Source organism: Gymnodraco acuticeps, unplaced genomic scaffold (genome assembly GCF_902827175.1).
Source record: "Gymnodraco acuticeps unplaced genomic scaffold, fGymAcu1.1, whole genome shotgun sequence".
NCBI lineage: Eukaryota > Metazoa > Chordata > Actinopteri > Perciformes > Bathydraconidae > Gymnodraco > Gymnodraco acuticeps.
This window is the reverse complement of record NW_022990340.1, coordinates 1-19017: the sequence shown is the minus strand read 5'-3', so window position 1 is coordinate 19017 and position 19017 is coordinate 1. Positions and strand designations below refer to the sequence as shown.

Below are 19017 nucleotides of genomic sequence, written 5' to 3'. Positions count from 1 at the left end.
GTATTGCACTCAAACCTTCTCCTGTGTTACCGATGTATGCTCCTCCTCTGTATGCACCTTCTCTGACAGTCTGCTCTTCCTCTTCTGTCAGTCTGCACCACCTCTATTATTCTGCACCTCCTCTGTCAGCACCTCCTCTCAGTCAGTCTGTAACCCTTTATCAATAATGTTAAAGAGTTATGAAACACAAGCTACTTTTAAAATATAATTTCAAAGATACTAATGGTTGACACACTCATGTGCATGTGTGACACCCAGTTGGCACTTTGCTTTAACTACAGCCAACTACATCAGAGTGAATCTTTGTAGCTTTGAATTTAAGTTTATAAAACACTGCCATCTACTGGACACTGACATGAACAACATGCATTTATTACATACATATAAAGCGAATACATGCTTTGTTTTAGCTTATGTTCATAAGCTTTTTGCAATTCATTTATATTTTACAGTCACTTCATTTGTTTTTTTAAATTATATATTACAATTATTATGTAAGTCTCATGTTTTCAGTTTGTTTACACAGGGTGACTCCGGGGGGAATTTCCCGCCCTCACGTGCAACTGATGAGCGACGTCACTGCAAGGAAGGACCTTCGTTAGTTTAATATGGACAGGAAGTAAGACACATTAGCTTTCACAATAAGAGCATACATTTGAGCTGCTTTAATACATTTCCCTTACATTACAAAACCTAGATTAACAATAACATTCGATACAATAATTAGAACATAATTGAATAATTGGATTGACTACAACAGAATAAAGTTATTTCCCAAATATAGAATTGTTAGGCTAAAAGAAAGTGTTCTTTCATATCATTGGATACCAATATGTGTTACTTATATATAAAGTTTGAAAATGTATATGTTGATGCTAATAGTTTTGTAAATGTACTTAAGCAAACATTTGTATTTTTCTTGCACCAGAGTTTGTGTGTACTTGATCACTGTGGTATTACTAGCCAAAGTTTTTCTCTTCTAAAAGGGTTGAATAATTCGTCTACCTCTGAAAGTGGTTGACCATATAACCTGCTTTTATTTTGGAAAGCGCTCACCGGAAGTGCTCTGTTTCTCGACGTTGATCCACAAGCAGCAGCACCTGAAGGTTGACAGACTGTCCGGCTGTCCTGTTGTTGTTGTTGTTGTTGTTGTTGTTGCTGTGAAACTCTGACCATCAGACTGACAGCAGCTACAGGTCCTCAGCAGGTGAGACTGACTCTTCTTCCTGTCTTTCGTTGCTGTGACGCACTTTAAAGTACATCCGTGTTGTGTAATTTACTGTAACTTGTCAGTGTTTCCATCGGACAGGCCCGCCTGAAGAAAGCGAAAGTAACACTGTCCGTCTATTTATAAACACATATATACCCATTTCTACATCTGGAACATGTGTAGTATTCAGTGGCAGTTTTAAAGTAGCATATTTCCCACTGTGTCCACTGTAGTGTACCTTAAGTTGAGCCATGATATTTCCTGTATTGTTATTATTATGATTGCAATGATTTATTGTTATTAGTATTATTATTGGTATTATTAAGTATTGGTCATCGCGTGAGTTGAAAAAGGCAGTACACCACAGGGTGTTTAACATACAGCTTTATTATTATTAGTCATCAAGTGGATGTCACGTGGTTTCCTGATTGGATCATGTATGCTGCTTTTCTGCTGATCTCACAACGTCAATGGTTTCATTTCTTCACCTTGTAACTCATGGTGTGGGACATAAATCCTTTTCTCCATACAGATATTTCCAATATTCCAAACAGAAAATCTGCTACAGCTTTAATTACAGTATTTAGAATTTACTTTACAACACAAAGCATGATGAGTGCAGATAAGCAAAGTGATTGACACGCGAGAATGTGAGCGGGTCTTCATTACATTGAATTGTTGTTTATTAGATATAAGACGTATGAAGGTTTAAATAAAGTTCACCTGTACTATTTCCTCTGATAGTTACTGTGTCTTCTTTAGCAATATTATATCAATTTTCAAGCTCTCGTTTCTTCTTGAATCCCTTTGCTCTCAGCATCATGGCGTTTGAAGGCCCTGTGATGAATGGCGACATAACTCGCTCTCACACTGAGTGCGGCACACAGGAGGAAACCCTGACGCAGATGAACAAGCTCATCCAGGAGAACCGGGACCTGAAAGGTGAGACCAGCTGTGTGTTAGGGCCTGCTGCTATAATGCTGTAATGAGGCGTGGCTAGGGTCAAAGGGCAGGAGACGTTATGTTCCTGTCAGGGAAGTTTAATGTGTTAAGCAGCTTTCAGGAGAGTTATAATAGCTATTGTAAAAGTTATAATTCAAATTCTCTGCGTGTGTCTTTTACTCAGAGGCCCTGCAGCAGACCAACATGACGATGAAGGAGCGTTTTGAGGGTCTGTCAGCGTGGCGGGAGAAGCAGAAGGAGGAACGGAGCTTCCTGGAGTGCAAGCTGGAGGAAGCTCGAGGGCGCATGGAGGCGCTGATAGTCCAAAACCAGGAGCAGGAGGCGGGGGGGGCAGGAGGTGGTCTGCTGGTGAGGGTGTAACTGGTCATTTGTTAATTATTAACTGTTTCAATGTATTCAAATTCATTTTATTACGTGTTCCTCAATTACCATTGTAACTCAATTGGTTCTTTCTCTGTGATGTCGTCTCCAGGCTGCGTCGTCCAATCACAGTGCGGAGCTGGACGCCCTGCGTGCCCAGGTTGCTCGCCTGCAGGCAGAGAAGAACGACCTGGTGGCCATGAACTCTGAGCTGCAGCTGAAGGCCGAGCAGGACTCGCAGGACTCCTTCATCGAGGTCTTCAACGTGTCCGTGAGTAGTTAGCAAATATAACATGCGATAGCGAAGAATCAGATTTCTATCTACTATTTAGATGGAATGCTACACGGCTGGAAACCAAATGTCTGGCTGTTTCTCTTCTCAGGATGGAGGTGTGGACGGCGTGAACAGTGTGTGTGGTTTGGAGCGCAGCAGACACTCGGAGCTGAGCATGACGGGGTCCCGGCTGGAGGGCGAGGAGACCACCGTCAGCCAGCTGCTGCAGTCTCTGAGGGACGAGACGCAGCACGCCGAGGGGCTAAGGACCCAGCTGCAATCTGCCGCCGCCAGGTACAGCACCACAACACGTTATAACGCCATGTTATAATCTAATTATAGTACATCATGAAAGCTGAAGCGCTTAACAAGAAACAGGAAGTCAGGCCTTTAGGGGTTCCTTGCTCTTTTTCCTGTAAACCTGACTAAATCTGCAGTAAATGACATATTTCTTTTTTTGTAACTGACTCTCACATCTCGACATGTTCCTCTGACATATGATCCGACAGAATAAAGGAGCTGGAGGAGAGGAAGTCTATTGTGGATGAATCAACACAGACCACCCAAGCAGAGCCCACAGAGCCCAAGCAGGATTCTGGGAAAGAAGAAAAGGTATTTAGAGGTAGAGGTCCACTGATGTGTGTGTGCAAGGTTAGGTTTCCTTATTGTAATGTTTGTGTGTCATTGTGCAAATGTGTTAGGCAGCATCTGAGGTGGAGAACATGAAGTCTCAGATGATGACGCTGTTCAAAGAACTGCAGCATGCCCAGTCCAAGCTCGATGAAGCAGAAGGCATGAAGAAGAACCTGCAGGACCGGTCAGACCAACACACACACACACACACACACACACACACACACACACACACACACACACACACACACACACACACACCACACACACACACACACACACACATACATACTGTCTTAATGTGTAATACATTTAGTAAAGGAACAACAATGACACCCCCGTTCGTTGTGTGCCTTATCTCTGCTCTTGTGTACAGATGTCGGGAGGTGGAACAGGATGTTGTCACTCTGAAGGCTCAGCTGGCCGACAAACAGGAAGTGCTTTCTGTCAACGAGCGGCTGAAGCTGCAGGTGGACAGCATGCAGGCTCAGAACCTGATGGAGCAGAGGAAGACTGAAGAGGAGAGGTCCGAGGACACACACACACACACACACACATGCACACACACACACACTTACTCACACGTGCATACACATTAACACTTATCCTAACTTTTTTTTTATGCAGTAATAACATTATATATTTATACTTGTTTATGTCACTGATTGTAACGCTGACCCTCTCCCTCCTTCCTCTTCCCTTCCTCTCTTCCTTCCATTCTTCCTTTATTTCCTTCCTTCCTTCTTTCCTTCTTCCTTTCATTCATTCCTTCCATTCTTGTTCCATACTTCCCTCTCTTCCCTTCCCTCCTCCTTCCTTCCTTACCTTCCTTCCTTCCTTCCTTCCTTCCTTCCTTCCTTCCTTCTTCCTTCCTTCCTTCCTTCCTTCCTTCCTTCCTTCCTTCCTTCCTTCCTTCTTCCTTCCTTCTTCCTTCTTTCTTATCCTTCTTTCCTTCCATTCTGTTCATACGTTCCCTCTCTCCCTTCCTTCCTTCCTTCCTTTCTTCCCTCCTTCTTCCTTTCTTCCTTCCTTCCTCTTTCCTTCCATCATTCATCCCTTCTTCCCTCTCTCCCTTCCTTCCTTCCTTCTTATTCTTTCCTTACTCCCTTTTTCCTTCCTCCTTTCCTTACAGGAACAACATGGCCCTTCTGAAGGATGCCTACACCAAGCTGTTTGAAGACTACGATGAACTCAAAGAGGAGAAGAAGAAGAGAGAGGTCAGTTTATGAAGCACAACAAGGAGCCTTTTAGCAACAGATAACCAAAGCAGACCAATTGCAGTTTAAAGTGTGTGAAATGTGGTGTTGCAGTCTGTGCTGGTGGCGAAGGAGGTGGCGGAGCAGCTGCAGGAACGTCTGACTGCCGCCGAAGAGGCCCTGGCTGCTAAACAGAACCACATCGATGACATGAAGCAGGAAATGTTCAAGAAGGAGGAGGAGCTGGGGACCATTTCCGTGTTCAAGGCTCAGGTGAGTTGCTGTGAGGCCAAGCGTCTGTCGTCTATCAGTTTAGTGATGTTTCATCAAGCGCTCTGTTGTTGTGTAGGCTGAGGTCTACTCCTCGGACTTCTACGCAGAGCGGGAAGCGAGGGAGAAACTCCACGAGGAGAGGGAGCGTCTGGCTGCCCAGCTGGAGTATGTGAAGAAGCAGAACAACCAGCTGCAGGACGAGATGGACTCGATGGGCCGGTGAGGAATCAAACACAATTTTAACACTAGCTGTAAACAGTGAGTGGGAACAACTGCCTCATGAGGGCAACAAGGACACATGGGAAATCTTGCATGATAATAAACAAGTATATCGTTTATTTGTTTGCGTATTAGATATTCAAAGCATAAATCCCATGGCTAATCACTTTATCATTCACATCATACATAATTCGAATGATTTGCCTTGTGTTTGTCCACAGGCGCTCGCTGACCGAGATGCAGCAGAGACATGTGTCACTGGGAGGAAGTCCACACGGAGCCGGAGCCTCTCTGGTTGGGAGAGGTACAGCTGTGTTTATACTTCCTGAGCATTGTCTTCCTGGCATACTTCCACTTTGTAAAATAAATGTCAGCATTTTGGGTAAATGTTTGTTCTCTTGCCAAGTTAGTTGTAGGGATTTATACTAGGGCTGCTCAATTAATCGTATTTTAATCGCGATTACGATTATGGCTTGCAACGATTACGAAAACAACGTAATCGAAATAAAACGATTATTTTTTATTATTATTATTATTTATTTATTTATTTTTTGGTTTTTCAGTTGAATTATACTTAAAGTTCAGGGTAATCAACTGTTAAAAACATACTGTTCAAAAAAAATTCTCCAATAAATGGATATTTTCAAAGTCAATGAATAATCGCATCTAATAATCGCAATTACAATTATTGACCCAAATAATCGAGATTATGATTTTTGCCATAATCGAGCAGCCCTAGTTTATACTGTTTACTTGGCTTAGCATAACGACTGGAATCAGGAAACAGCTAGCAGGAACTATTTCTTGGATATTCTACAGTCTTATGTAACTTGGAGGTTGTTGACAGTTGGCACTTGGCAAATTAGAAACAATACAAGCATGTAACTCCACAAAATGAACATCACAGTTTTCCTCTGTTTCCTAATTGAGATTGTGCGTTCAGCATGTTCAGGTTATAATCTGTGTCTCTGACTCTCAGGAACTGACTGGCATCATCAGGGGAATATTCCCGAACACGCCTGTCCGAAGTGCAATGAGGTCCTGCCAGACCTGGACTCCCTGCAGATCCACATCATGGACTGCATCATCTAGAAAACCACCATTACAAGCTTCAACAACAATAATCTGAGACTTCCTCTTCTTTATCTGTACCTCTGTACATCTGGTATAGCAACACAACTTCATTTAAATATAATTGAGGATTGCTTATAAAAATGTGGACAATAACAAAATACTGGGTTTTCTTTTTCTTTTGTTATTTGACTGGAACCAAGCTGTAGATGAACAGTTCAAACCCTTTGATACGATTTGAGCAATGAGCTGTCTGTCATGCACACTTAAAATAAATTCAGCCTTTACAGTTGTTATTGGTTAACCAATTATTTGGTTGCAGAATGCTATTTTTTTGTATTGTCTTGAAATTCCTAATCTTTGTTTCCTTTGAGAAGACATTTTAGCTAATGGTTGTTGGTGGTGGTGGTGGTGGTGGGAAAGACAGCACAAAACATGTAGGCACTTTATTATAAAGAAAATATACGAGGTATTTTATTTTGACTCAGTGTAAATTAAAATGCAATGTATTTAACTTGTTAATCAGCCTATCACTGTGTATGGTAGCTTTTATATGTCTATAAGCAGGAGGCATCAATACCCTGCTGATTATAGGAGAAATTCTGATTCTGTTGTAATTCTCTGAAATAAAAAGATCTGCTAATTTCTGTCTGTTTTCGTTATATTGCGAAATAATAAAACCTGAAGGATTATGACTCCGACAAGGTATTTAAAAAAACACTTGTTATTGTATATTGATAATTTGAAGCTTAAACCATTACTGAGATAGATAGATGGATAGATAGGTTTGTGTGTGTGTGTTTTACAGGAGCAGCAGTGTGTTCAATACAAATATTTAAAAGGTGGAATAAAGCATAGACATAATAAAATCAAATAAAAAAATAAACAGCAAAGATAAAATATAAATATTCTACAGTAGAAGAGCGATATATCACAAATAATACACAATGTAAAAAATTGCGGATAAATTACAATGATCTATAAAAGACAGCAGAAAACTGCAGCCAGCAACAGCAATATAGATGTATATTGAGACGTTGTACTCTGAATCTGTATGTGTAATTATACAAATACATTTAAAACACGATTTAAAAAAATGTTTCAACAAACAAAAACAAAGTACATCATTGTAAAACATGATCCGTTTACCGTCAAAAAAAAAATATATACACTTTTCTATTCAGGCACATCACTGGGCAGCTGGCGGAGCTTTGACAACACAGAGGGGTCCTTAGTTTAGCGCCAGTTTCGACTTCTCCCTCTCGCTGCTGGCTGCAGCTTTTCAATAAAACTATATTAGCTTGTAATCGTGTCTAAAATAACTTTTGCAAAACTACGCGTCGTGCTCCTTGGTGACAAAGCAACGTATTGACAGGTTGGACGTAGCTGTAAACGTTGCAATAAAGCTAGAAAAGGACACAACAGCGGAACCAGAGGTACGTTTCATTATCTTTAAGCACACTCACATACATGGACTGATTCATTTGAAAGAGAAAAAAGGCGATTGTTTCATTTGGACTTTCCCAGGGATACAAGCTGTGAAACTCAAATATACATTAAAACAGCCAACACTGACTGAACCTTTAATTAACTCAATATATCATTGTGTTATCATTTACAGTATAATGCAGTGTAATACTGATTGAATGACAAATCCATCTATGTAGAAAACCTTTGATTCAGCTTTTGGTATCTACATTTCAGCTTGCATTAAGAGTATTGGTTCATTTTACAATGTATTGCAAGCAACTGGAAATGAAACATAAAAACTTAAACGAGAGTCTTAAACATATTGGATGTTAGAAAATATTGCACAATAAGTGATTTTTTTTTTAAAAAGCACACTGTCAAGATGAGTGACATTTGGTTCGTAGGACAGAGATGCTGAATTAACGCCTTCATTTCTTTGTCAAATCTTAGACTGTTTAACACTTAAGTGTAAAGTATTATATTTAAAATTCTTGTTATTCTGAAGAGAAAGCAGGCCAGATCTAGTTTATTTTCGGAGGTTGTTAAAGTTTTTCCATCACTCCTCGACAATGATATATCTGCTTTTTTGTCACCAGATCATCTGAAATCAGCCCCATCACCAACTTTCCTAAAATGGACAGTAAGTATGATGGCCTTTAGATTAGCTTTTTATTAGCAACCCCCCTGACCCCCCTTTTTAAATTGTCTTTTAATCTTTATTATTTACCTACTTTTATATTGTTTTATATTTATTTTATAGGCCTTAAAGGGTTTCATCTTATTTATTTAACAGTTTCAATAGCAACATTTATTTTTACGTCTGTTTTTTAATATTTTAATCGTTTAACCTTTATTAGAATCTTAACATCTGATCTTATTTTTCACTTTGCACGTGCTGTATGAAAAGTGCTATATAAATAAAGCTTTATTATTTAAAACACATTAAAGTCCAGCTCTATGAACAGATGAAAACACTCAGTTTATGTCTTCTCTGTACAGGTGAGGACGATCTGGACATTCTGACGGCGCTGCTGGCTGAGAGCGAGGGGGTCGAAGAAGAACAGGGGGGTCCGGAGCAGGCAGAAGACTTGGACGGCCTGTTCGACGGAGACGATGCTGATGAGGAAGAGTACAAAGATGGCGTGGAGGAGGAAAAGCAAGATGTGGCCACGGATCTCTTTGGAGATGTGGATGACATTGAAAATGAAGGAGAAGACACTAAAACAAATGACATCCTCAACAAGTCCAAGGAGGACTTGCAAGGTTTGTGCCACTGAAGTCTCCTCAAGTTGATGTGCTATGTAGTGTATGCGTTTACCACTTGGAGAGGTCCCAGTTCACCTCCTTGAGAAAAACTGTATAAATGTAATGTATTTCTAACTGTGTGTTCATAAAGGGTTATATAGTAACCAAAGGATGCAAGTAAAATAGCCATAAATATTTCTAAATAGTAGTGGTTGCAGTCTTTGAGGGGCGGAGGTGTGTTTATGAATGTTCACAGTGGTTTTAATGTGCTCTGAGGTTGGACGAGGGTTTCATCCTCCAATTCTATTCTATGTGTTGCTTCTTCAGATGAGCTGAGGCAAATGCAGGAGAAGATGCAGCGGTTGCAGCAGCAGCTGGAAGCGAGTCAGAAGATTTCTACACCTTCTTCCACTCCGGTGAAGACTGCATCCAAACCAATAACATCCAAACCAATAACCTCCAAACCGATAACCTCCAAACCAATAACCTCCAAACCGATAACCTCCAAACCAATAACTTCCAAACCAATAACCTCCAAACCAATCCAAGCCAAGAAGACCAAGACACCAGCAGGTGATTGATGTTCCAGCTAGATCCTGTTTTCCAAACATTGCACAGAATTCATTGATAAATATACTAACGACTGCATATGACTTTAGTGTTAACAAATGTCTGTTTTCTGTCTCCTCACAGCAGCAACTCCTGTCTCCACTCCAGTCAGAGCAGCAGGTCAGAAGGTCCAGGAGTCCTCTGGCTTTTGTGATGAGCTAAAAAATGCTGACTCCTTCACACGCAAACCCAGGGTAGCTCATCCCAAAGCCAGCACATCTCCAGGTAAGAATGGCTGCGCCCAATCAAAGCATTGATTCCCCTGAAAAGAAACTGAAGCTAATAAAAGGTTGCTCGATCCTCTAAAGCAGGGGTCGGCAACCCGTGCCAATGGTGGCACGCGGGACCGTAACCAGTGGCACACGAGGAATAAGTGTGCAAAATATTTAAATTGTATTTTCGGACACTGAACGAGACCGCCGGCAGAGCGCGTCTCCCCCTGCAGAAGGAAGCCATGCACGCAGCGCAGAAGGATAACTTCTAGGCCCCGCTCTCTTTACAGTTTTTCTCGATTGCTAACACACAACGAGCGAGGCTCCCCCCCCCCCCCCCCCCCTTGACAGTTAACGAGCGTCATTTTTATTTATTTCATTTATTTATTTTGAAGGGAGATTATTGAATAATATTTAATTTAAATACGATATATTTGTATGATTTATTTTGTTAATAACCAGGAAATAAAAAATCCTCACAAATATTTATAAAAAAGTAGTAGATGGAGAAAATATTGTCTAGATTAATTGATAGGAAAAAACATTGGTAAAGATTCTAAAAAAAATAACGGTTATATTAAATTAATAAAAATATATATATTTAATTGAATTGATGAAATAAAGTGGTTGGATTAATAAAAAATAAAAAAATTGAAATATATTTATTTATAAATAAGACTGCTACTTTTATGCACATTTATATGAGTGTGTTTTCTTCACAGAAGAGCGAGGCCCTCTGGTGGAGATAAAGCTCGGCGGCACCTTCCAGCCAGCAGAGAGCAGCAGCAGCAAGCGCCTCAGTCCGGCCAATCGGAGCAGACCTGCCGCGGCTGCTTCTTCCCTGCTTCCTCTTTCTAAAGATGTGGCTGTAGAGAAATACTCAGGACTGCGTCTCAGGTGAGGACACTGAAGTGATGAAGACACAGGAAAGGTCAGCAGTGGAACATCTAAAGCTAAATCTGCTCTCTGTTTTCAGGAGACCGCGCGTTTCCTCCAGCGAGATGGACCGCAAGATGGCCGACCGACGTCTGATCCGCCTGTCGCAGGTGCCGGAGCTAATGGCTCGGGAGAAGCTGGAGGACAGCGACTGGGTGACTTTTGCTGTGCTGGTCAACAAGGCCACACCACAAAGCAACAGCAGCGTACGTCAAAGCAAACAGATACAATTGTGCAAGAGAAAGTCTAAGATGTGCAAGTAAATACAAATAAAATAGCAATAGTGTGTTTCTATACACTGTAGAACAGGGGTAGGCAAGTAAGTTTGGCCGTGGGCCAATTTTTTGCTGAGCCGCAAGATGGCGGGCCAGAACATAATCAAAGCCTAATTCAAGGAATTGATTTTGGTAAGAGGGCGCAGCGCCCCTGTTCCCCGGTTCAGAAAAAAACTCTGATATCGCTGATGACCCTCCCCATCAACACTCTGATGCGCAGTCAGATCCGCTGATTGGTTCACTGATGATATAGGCGCCCAATCCAGAGCCTGTGGCTAGACCCGCCCATAGGGAGGCTCGTCCTCTCTAGACCCATTTCAGTCCCAAAGCCAGGGCTATTATCTGTATTTTAACAGACTTATCTTTTAAATTGAGGTGTATTTATTGTTCTCTTCAAAGTCTATTTTTCTCTGAAATTGTAGGGAGGATGGTCCTCCCTTTCCTCAATGGACGAGCCTCCACTGAGTAAAGTAACTAGCAGTGTTATTTAACATGCTTTTATTCTGATAAGTATTGTCAAGTTCTCTGGGTTTTTGGCATTTATTTGAGTGTTTGCCCACATTTGAGAGGCTTGAGGGACAACTGGAATCCTTTTTCCTTTTCTTTATTTCAACTTTTCAAGGACACATTAGGATTCTTTCAGGTTGAAAACCTTTAAAAAATACCAAAGGACAAAATAAATCAATTACAGGAGTTTTGCTTTGCAATTTCATATATTATAACCTAAATTAATCAGTAACCAAGTATTTTACTCAAACTCAATGTATTTAATAGTTAAATAAGTACTTTAATTGACCTGGTTCCCCCCAACCACACATTTGCCATATGTGACCCGCTCTATCGAAATCAGTCGGAAGTCGCAACGGCTCATTTCAAAATAAACGTGGATTTGCGTAAAAAAATAGTTTTTCGGGGGTTCGGGTGTTTTGTTTGATTTTAAATAAACAAAGTCTTGGCTTTCAGAATATGACATTTTTATTTCCAAAATCACACGATAAATACATGTTTGAAGCTTGTAAAGGGAAGATGACAGCTCTCCCTCCACTCTGCTCTTCCACAGCGCCGCTTCCCCTCCCTCCGCTGACTTATGAATGTAAGCGGATATGTCGGGACAGAATTTATTTTACCTGACAAATTTGAAACTTACCGGTCATATTTCAATAATAATAATAAGAATTGTGTAGCAGAGTTTCCGTTAGCAGGTAATCACCGGACTAGGACCGGATATGCTGATGTTTAAAACTCAGTTAATGGGGCTCATTTTTATATTGCTTCAGTTTATAATCGTTACAGATCAAAAAGTTCAGATTCATTTTTCAATAAATGATTCCACAAACAACATAATTATTACATTCAAACAAACTACTTGTAGTAGATGAAGTACATTATTCAAAAGTTTACAATAACTTTGAATAATAACACGGGAGAAACGGATGCTCTCTTTTCCTCTCTCCCTCCCTCTCTCTCCTGACAGCCTGTCAGTTTCTCATGCAGCTCGCTAAACAGTGGGCGGGGCTTCAGGTGATCATGCAGAGCTGCTGTCTCCATCAGACTCAGCAGCTGATCTGATCTCTCTCCTCGGGTCCGGTTACACTTCACTCGCGTTTATGTCCATATCGATCAGATCCAGCTCTCCTGATCGGCCTTTATAGAGAGCACAGATCAAACTATTAAGAGTGAATATCGGCCGATAATGACCGGCGGCCGATAATGACCGGCGGCCGATGGATCGGCGGCTAACGGAAACCCTGATGTGCGACTGTCGGGCCTATGTTGTAAAAAAAAATAAATAATTCTAAATAATATTTTATTTTTGATTCTCAAAATTACGGGCCAAATATTATTGCTGGCGGGCCAACAATGGCCCGTGGGCCGCCTGTTGCCGACCCATGCTGTAGAAGCTCCATCAGGCACAATAATCCTGAATAATTAGTTCTTAGGAAAGTATTTTTTTCTATTTCTTGTCACTGTGAAGCAAGGATGCTGCAACATCCTCATACACCATGTTTGTGATCCTTATACACCATAGCTCGTGTGTGTGTGTGTGTGTGTGTGTGTGGTGTGTGTGTGTGTGTGGTGTGTGTGTGTGTGTGTGTGTGTGTGTGTGTGTGTGTGGTGTGTGTGTGTGTGTGTGTGTGTGTGTGTGTGTGGTGTGTGTGTGTGTGTGTGTGTGTGTGTGTGTGTGTGTGTGTGTGTGTGTGTGTGTGTGTGTGTGTGTGTGTGTGTGTGTGTGTGTGTGTGTGTGTGTGTGTGTGTGTGTGTGTGTGTGTGTGTGTGTGTGTGTCCCATTTTGACTGCGCTTTCTCTCTGCAGGGCAAAACCTTTAGCATCTGGAAACTGAACGACCTCCATAACCTGGAAGTGTTCGTGTCTCTCCTGCTTTTCGGCGAAGTCCACATAGAGCACTGGAAGACGGAGCCGGGCACTGTCATCGGACTCCTCAACCCGAACCCCATGAAGCAGAAAGAAGGATATGACGGGGTGAGTGTCAGTGAACAGGATGTACAAACGGTAGATAACAAAGTGTGCCCTATTGGTCATAGCCTTAACGCTTCCTAACTGTCAGCTGACTCCAGAGAGTGAACCCTTATGTTGAACATGTGCAGGTGAGCCTGACCGTGGACAACCCTCAGAAGCTGCTGCTGTTGGGGGAAGCTCAGGACTACGGCACCTGCAAGGCCATGAAGAAGAACGGAGACCCCTGCTCTCAGATGATCAACCTGGTATGTGTGTGCTAAGGGTGGGAATCAGGCTCCCCACGATACGATACTATTGCGATACTTAAGCCACGAAACGATAGTATTGCGATTCTACGATATGATAATTATTGCGATACGATATATTGCGATATATATATATATATACTGTATATATATATATATATATATATATATATATATATCAGGGCTGTCAAGTTAACGCGTTAATAACGCGTTAACGCAAAAAAAAATGTACGCCACTAATTATTTTAACGCGATTAACGCATGTGTATTTTTTGTCCTCGGCCTCCCCGTAGTTTCAGAGCGCATCGAGTTTAAAATACCATCTACAAGCTGATGCTGACAGCCCCGCTCCTGCCGCCCGCTTGTGGCAGACCACACTTCCACGCTCACCGGCAGGCACCGACTGGCTGTTGGGAGTACCGGGAGGGTGTGTGTATGTGTGGCCCGAGGGAGCGAGAGAGAGACCTTACGTGCATTGTTGTTGTTAGCATCTGGTGCTAGCTAGCTGCGCTAACGGATATAAGGAACTGTTTCAATGCAAACAGAGGAGCGACATTTCGCCACAACTGCGCCGAGCACTTGACTTTATGCAGGAAGCCAGACAATGGGACATTGTACGAAAAGTCAGCACACTCAGCACGGATAGTGCGCAACATGATTGCAGCGTCCAGGCAGCTCCCGTTCGAGCATATGCCTTGAGTTGCACATAGCTCCAACGATCCATCTCTTACACACACACACACACACACACACACACACACACACACACACACACACACACACACATTGTATGAGAGAGGTTCCAGGTTGTTGTGTTGAGAATATTTGTAATGTTCAAATGAAACAAACATTTGCATAAAGCATATTTGTTCACTCATATGTTGATAAGAGTATTAAAAACGTGAAAAATATTCATCTAAGGTACATTTAGAACAGATAAAAAATGTGCGATTAATTTGCGATTAATCGCGATTAACTATTTTAATCGACTGACAGCCCTAATATATTTACATCTTTGTTTTGACTAACTTTCTGCCAATCCCACTGACTTTACCCATGGCCATGACCGCACAAGAAAAAGCTCAGCACCATCTAGTGGATTGAATAAGCAATTATTAACAAAAACTTTAATTTGGATATGCAATATGAATAGTTTATATAATAAAATATCGATACTTGGCGTCCGTGTATAGATACAATATCGCTACACAAATTATCGCGATACTATGCTGGATTGATTATTTGTGTGTGTGTCGGTGTCTTTTTGTGTTGTTAGTATTGGCTGACGCTCGTCTCGGTTTGTTTTCAGTTTGAGTGCCAGTACTGCCAGTATCACGTGAAGGCCCAGTATAAGCAGATGAGCTCAAAGAGGGCCGAGCTGCAGTCGGCATTTTCCGGAAAAGCTCCCAACAAGATGAAGGTGAAGGGGAAGGGGGGGAGCCTGAAGGAGCGGCTCTGTCAGGACGGCTTCTACTACGGCGGGGTGTCCTCCTCCGCCTGCGCCGCCTCTTTGTGAGTGATAATACTTTGTATATTTGGCCATTACCACCCTGTTTTCTACAACACATTCATTTTGCACTTGGCAAGAATATTCCAAAGCCAGGAAAACAGTTATTTTTACATTCTTTATCTGGTCTTTGTTTTGCAGATCGGGGAACAAAGGCACCAAAGGGACCCAGAAGACTCTGGACAATCTGTTTGTGAAAGGCTCGGCTAAGCAGCTCCACCAGGCCAAGAGGCTGGGTGAGACTCCCACACTGCACCAGCCTCTATTTAAATCCCTGCCATACACTTCTCTCTCTGACTTGAGGTTTACCGCCTCCAATGAGCCATCTTTGCACAAGCTTTACTTATTATCTTGACAATGACCGAGAGCAGAGAACGCTGAACTTATGGCTGTTTATAATGTCTTTCTGTCTTTGATTTATTTAGCCCTTCAGTCCGGGGAAGTTTCAGGATGTTCAACTGAATTTAAGAGCCTGCTGTCAACGCCGACACCCGGAGCTCTGCAGCTGAAGAAGCACTTGGTACAAGGCAACCAATCAGGTACATGTGCCTTATGAAAACCTCAAAATGTACAGTACTGTCTGAATGTTTACCCAAAAATAAATTGGCTATTGAAGGTCGCCCTCCATTTTTAACAACCATTTCAGACCTCAACTCACTTGTATTTACTATAAAGAACTATAATAAATCATATATGTTTCTCTGAGATGACAAACTAGACCAAATCGTTTAGATATACCATCTTTAATCTGAGCACTAAATCATACAAACACAAGATGCTAATTTGAATCTCTTAACGATGTTTATTTAAAGAGTTGTCAATATTAATAATGTTAATAATAAATTGCTCAATTTTTTAACCGTGTGTCTATCTTCAGTCTCCAAAAACGGAGCTTCACCTCAGCTTCAGTCCATCACAGCCTCCTCCCTGCTGAAGGAGCAGAAAGCGAAGCAGCGGGAGTTTCTGCAGAGCCGCCTGCGGAGGGCCGATCAGATCCAGAAGAAGGTGCAGAGCTCATTGGCCCCCGGGCCCTCCTCACTGACGTCCCCCAAAGCAGCCTCTGTGGCCCCCCGGAGCCCCGCCACTCCCCACGCCCCGACCCTGGGCCGAGGCTCCTCACTGATGTCTCCCAAAGCAGCCTCTGTGGCCCCCCGGACCCCCGCCACTCCCCAGGCCCCAACCCTGGGCCGAGGCTTCTCCGAGGGGAGGACATCCTCTTCTTTGACGGCATCCCGCCCCCGGCTCCCGCCCCCATCGCTCTCAGCCTATCAGCCGCCAAGATGGCTGCTTTGAGGAAGCTGAAAGTCAAAGGGGCGGGGCTTAAAAAGGAAGACCCTAATGCTGTGAAGAGGAAGAGGAGCAACAGCAGCGAGATCAACGCCAGACTGGAGAAGAACCAGACCTCAGCCGAAGGTACACAGCCATCTGTTACACATATTGTGCACATGATCCAGCTTTTAATACGGCTACGTACTGAGTAAAGCAATCATTTGACACAAAAATAATTTATTACAAATTATTTATCTGATTTGATAATGATTGATAGATTCCCCTCGGTATGAGAAAGTGTTCCATGAGCTGCAAATTTTTTTTTATTGATTTGACCTGTACCTGTGTCTTAAACAGCGATCTGCTATATAGAAATAACACTTAGACCAATCAGCATCCTGTATTCAGCCAAATGGAATGACGTTTTTTTTTTATAACAATAAAGTATATAATTGTGCTTGTTCTTACTGTGCAGCTGATGAGGAAGAGGAACCGGCTGAGAAAAAGAAGCGAGATCAGCTCCAGTACATCCAGTCAGACGAATTTCAAAAGATCCTCAACGCCAAATCTCGCCATGATGCTGCGCTGCAGGCGGTACGTGTTATATGTGATGAGTGTTGTGTCTGTTTTGATTATTTTCTTTTTGAGGTATTTTCTGCAAATCCAGCTGTATTTCTGCATATAAAACATTAAAAAGTTAAATGTGTTCTCTCAGGCGGAGTACCAGATGCAGGAGAGCTACTTTGATCCTCTGGTGAAGAAGGAGCAGATGGAGGAGAAGATGAAGGGCATCAGAGAGATGAAGTGTCGCGCAGTTACCTGTAGAAAGGTACTGGCTTTCAACCTATTTGCTTCAAACATGTATAAACACGTATATATGTAATGTTGCTGCCTTGGTGTACTAACCATAAACGCAAGCATGGTGGAAATGAAGCTGTTATTTACTTCCCATATTCCCTTGCTTCCAGTGTAAGTACACCTACTTCAAACCAGCAGATCGTTGTGTAGAGGAGAACCACGACCTGCGGTGGCACGATGCCACCAAGCGGTTCTTCAAATGTTCCTGTGGAACAGAGATCCATCGCTCTGGACAGACTGCCAAACCAACACTGCAGGTACAAATCTTAACGTCATGTCTTCACTGAAACAAAATGAACACTAGAACTAACTCTGTTTCACCATTTCAGTAACTGCGGCCTGTTTTAAATGGGAGCGTGATGGGATGCTGAAGGTAAACCTCTTTCTGACTCTCACATTGTCTCGTATTGTGTGAAAGAAAACACACTGATGTTCTGTCATGTTTTCTTGCAGGAGAAAAAAGGGGCCGAAGATCGCCGGAGAGCTTCTCAAGCCTCGAGGAAGAGGAGCACGGAATGTTCCTTAACAGCAATTGACAGCAGCAGGATATTGCTTTTTAATTTAAGTATCATATTTGTATTTGTGTGAATTATGTTTTTAACATTTTATTTTGATCTTGACGAAGATTTGAATGTCAAATAAGTCGATTAAAGCTTTGCTACATGTCACGTGAAATGCTTGTTTTTCTTCTCAGGAGATAGAATACTGTAGTAATTGGTTCGGTGAAGATCTGGAAGTATGAAACCATATCATATTTAAAGAGGACATGTGCTAATTTTCAGATTCATATTTGTATTGTTGTGTGCCTCTACTGGGACATGTTTAAATGTTTTAATGTTCAAAAAGGTCTTCATTTTTCTGCAGCACCACTTTTCACCCTCTGTCTGAAACCAGAGCCCAGTCTGCTCTGACTGATTAGCTGTCAAGCTCTGTTGTGATTGGTCAACCGCCAAGTAATGTCCCGACCCTTAGCCTATTATGTACAATATGTTAAAGCGCTACCCAACAGAAGCGCACGTTTTTTTATTTAGGCCTGCAGGGAAAGACCCAAAAAGCGGGCACCTTTTTAATAGTACGATGAAGCCATTTCTACATTTTGTGACTGAATAACATGAACGATAGCAGAATTGAATTGAGCTGCTTCCTCATGTTGTTCATGCTGGCTCACTGAGCCTTCTGCTAGATCATCTGCAGGTGATGATAGTTCTATTTCGTCCCTACTGACCGCTAGAGGAGGTGCTTTAGCACTGGATATGTCCATCGCGCGCATGCGCAGCTCGAGTACCAATAACAACAAAGTCACCTGTGACACGTCAGAGGATCTGTTCCTTTCATCCTCTCGCTGCGCGAGAGTACCGTGGCTACATTTTTGTAGCCGACAGCGTTCGTTCGGTTGGAACATTTGTCAAGGATTCTCTGCAAACAGCTGGCTGCGTGCAGCTTCGCGACTCATCCAGTCGGGGCCGCGGGCTTACCCGTCCTCCAGGAGCTGTGGCTGGCTGCGCAGAGACTTCGTTCGGACAGGTTGGTGTCGGCTTGGTTGGTGATGGCAGTGTTTCCGCTCCCTCTCCCAGCCTAGTTGTCCTGATTACTGTCTGTTTGCTTTTTGGGCTTGAACTTTTTTGGTGACGGAGGTGTTTCCGCTCCCTCTCCCAGGAGTTGCCCTTGCTGTGCTTTTGTATTTGTTCTGACCGCGGCGTTGTGCCATGGAACT

At 42.4% G+C, this 19017-nt stretch overlaps 2 protein-coding genes across 2 annotated transcripts; both read left to right on the top strand.

The window, feature by feature from the left end:
- Positions 1 to 1049: 1049 nt before the first annotated feature.
- Positions 1050 to 6844, top strand: optn (optineurin). Its single transcript, XM_034223439.1, has 13 exons — positions 1050 to 1207; positions 2028 to 2152; positions 2337 to 2521; positions 2646 to 2804; positions 2917 to 3101; positions 3317 to 3419; positions 3509 to 3624; positions 3817 to 3966; positions 4573 to 4657; positions 4751 to 4909; positions 4986 to 5128; positions 5350 to 5432; positions 6108 to 6844. Exons 2-13 carry the CDS (start codon positions 2032 to 2034, stop codon positions 6218 to 6220), a joined length of 1602 nt encoding a protein of 533 aa, XP_034079330.1. The 5' UTR covers positions 1050 to 1207; positions 2028 to 2031; the 3' UTR covers positions 6221 to 6844.
- A 570-nt stretch (positions 6845 to 7414) lies between these two features.
- On the top strand, positions 7415 to 17829 carry LOC117550872 (protein MCM10 homolog). Its single transcript, XM_034223438.1, is given in 19 exon segments — positions 7415 to 7635; positions 8266 to 8309; positions 8669 to 8932; positions 9242 to 9487; positions 9608 to 9748; positions 10458 to 10632; positions 10712 to 10877; positions 13260 to 13427; positions 13553 to 13669; positions 14979 to 15181; positions 15318 to 15412; positions 15602 to 15715; positions 16054 to 16374; positions 16377 to 16589; positions 16921 to 17039; positions 17161 to 17274; positions 17414 to 17515; positions 17517 to 17560; positions 17757 to 17829. Coding segments are annotated over 18 exon segments (2682 nt in total). The 5' UTR covers positions 7415 to 7635; positions 8266 to 8302.
- Positions 17830 to 19017: the final 1188 nt, after the last annotated feature.

What these genes read in the sequence shown, in the direction of transcription:
- optn (XM_034223439.1), top strand. Translation starts at nt 2,032, where the DNA reads ATGGCGTTTGAAGGCCCTGTGATGAATGGCGACATAACTCGCTCTCAC. An exon ending in AGGAAGACTGAAGAGGAGAG is followed by an intron (nt 3,967 to 4,572) that starts GTCCGAGGACAC and finishes CTTTCCTTACAG; the next exon opens with GAACAACATGGCCCTTCTGA. An exon ending in TTTCCGTGTTCAAGGCTCAG is followed by an intron (nt 4,910 to 4,985) that starts GTGAGTTGCTGT and finishes GTTGTTGTGTAG; the next exon opens with GCTGAGGTCTACTCCTCGGA.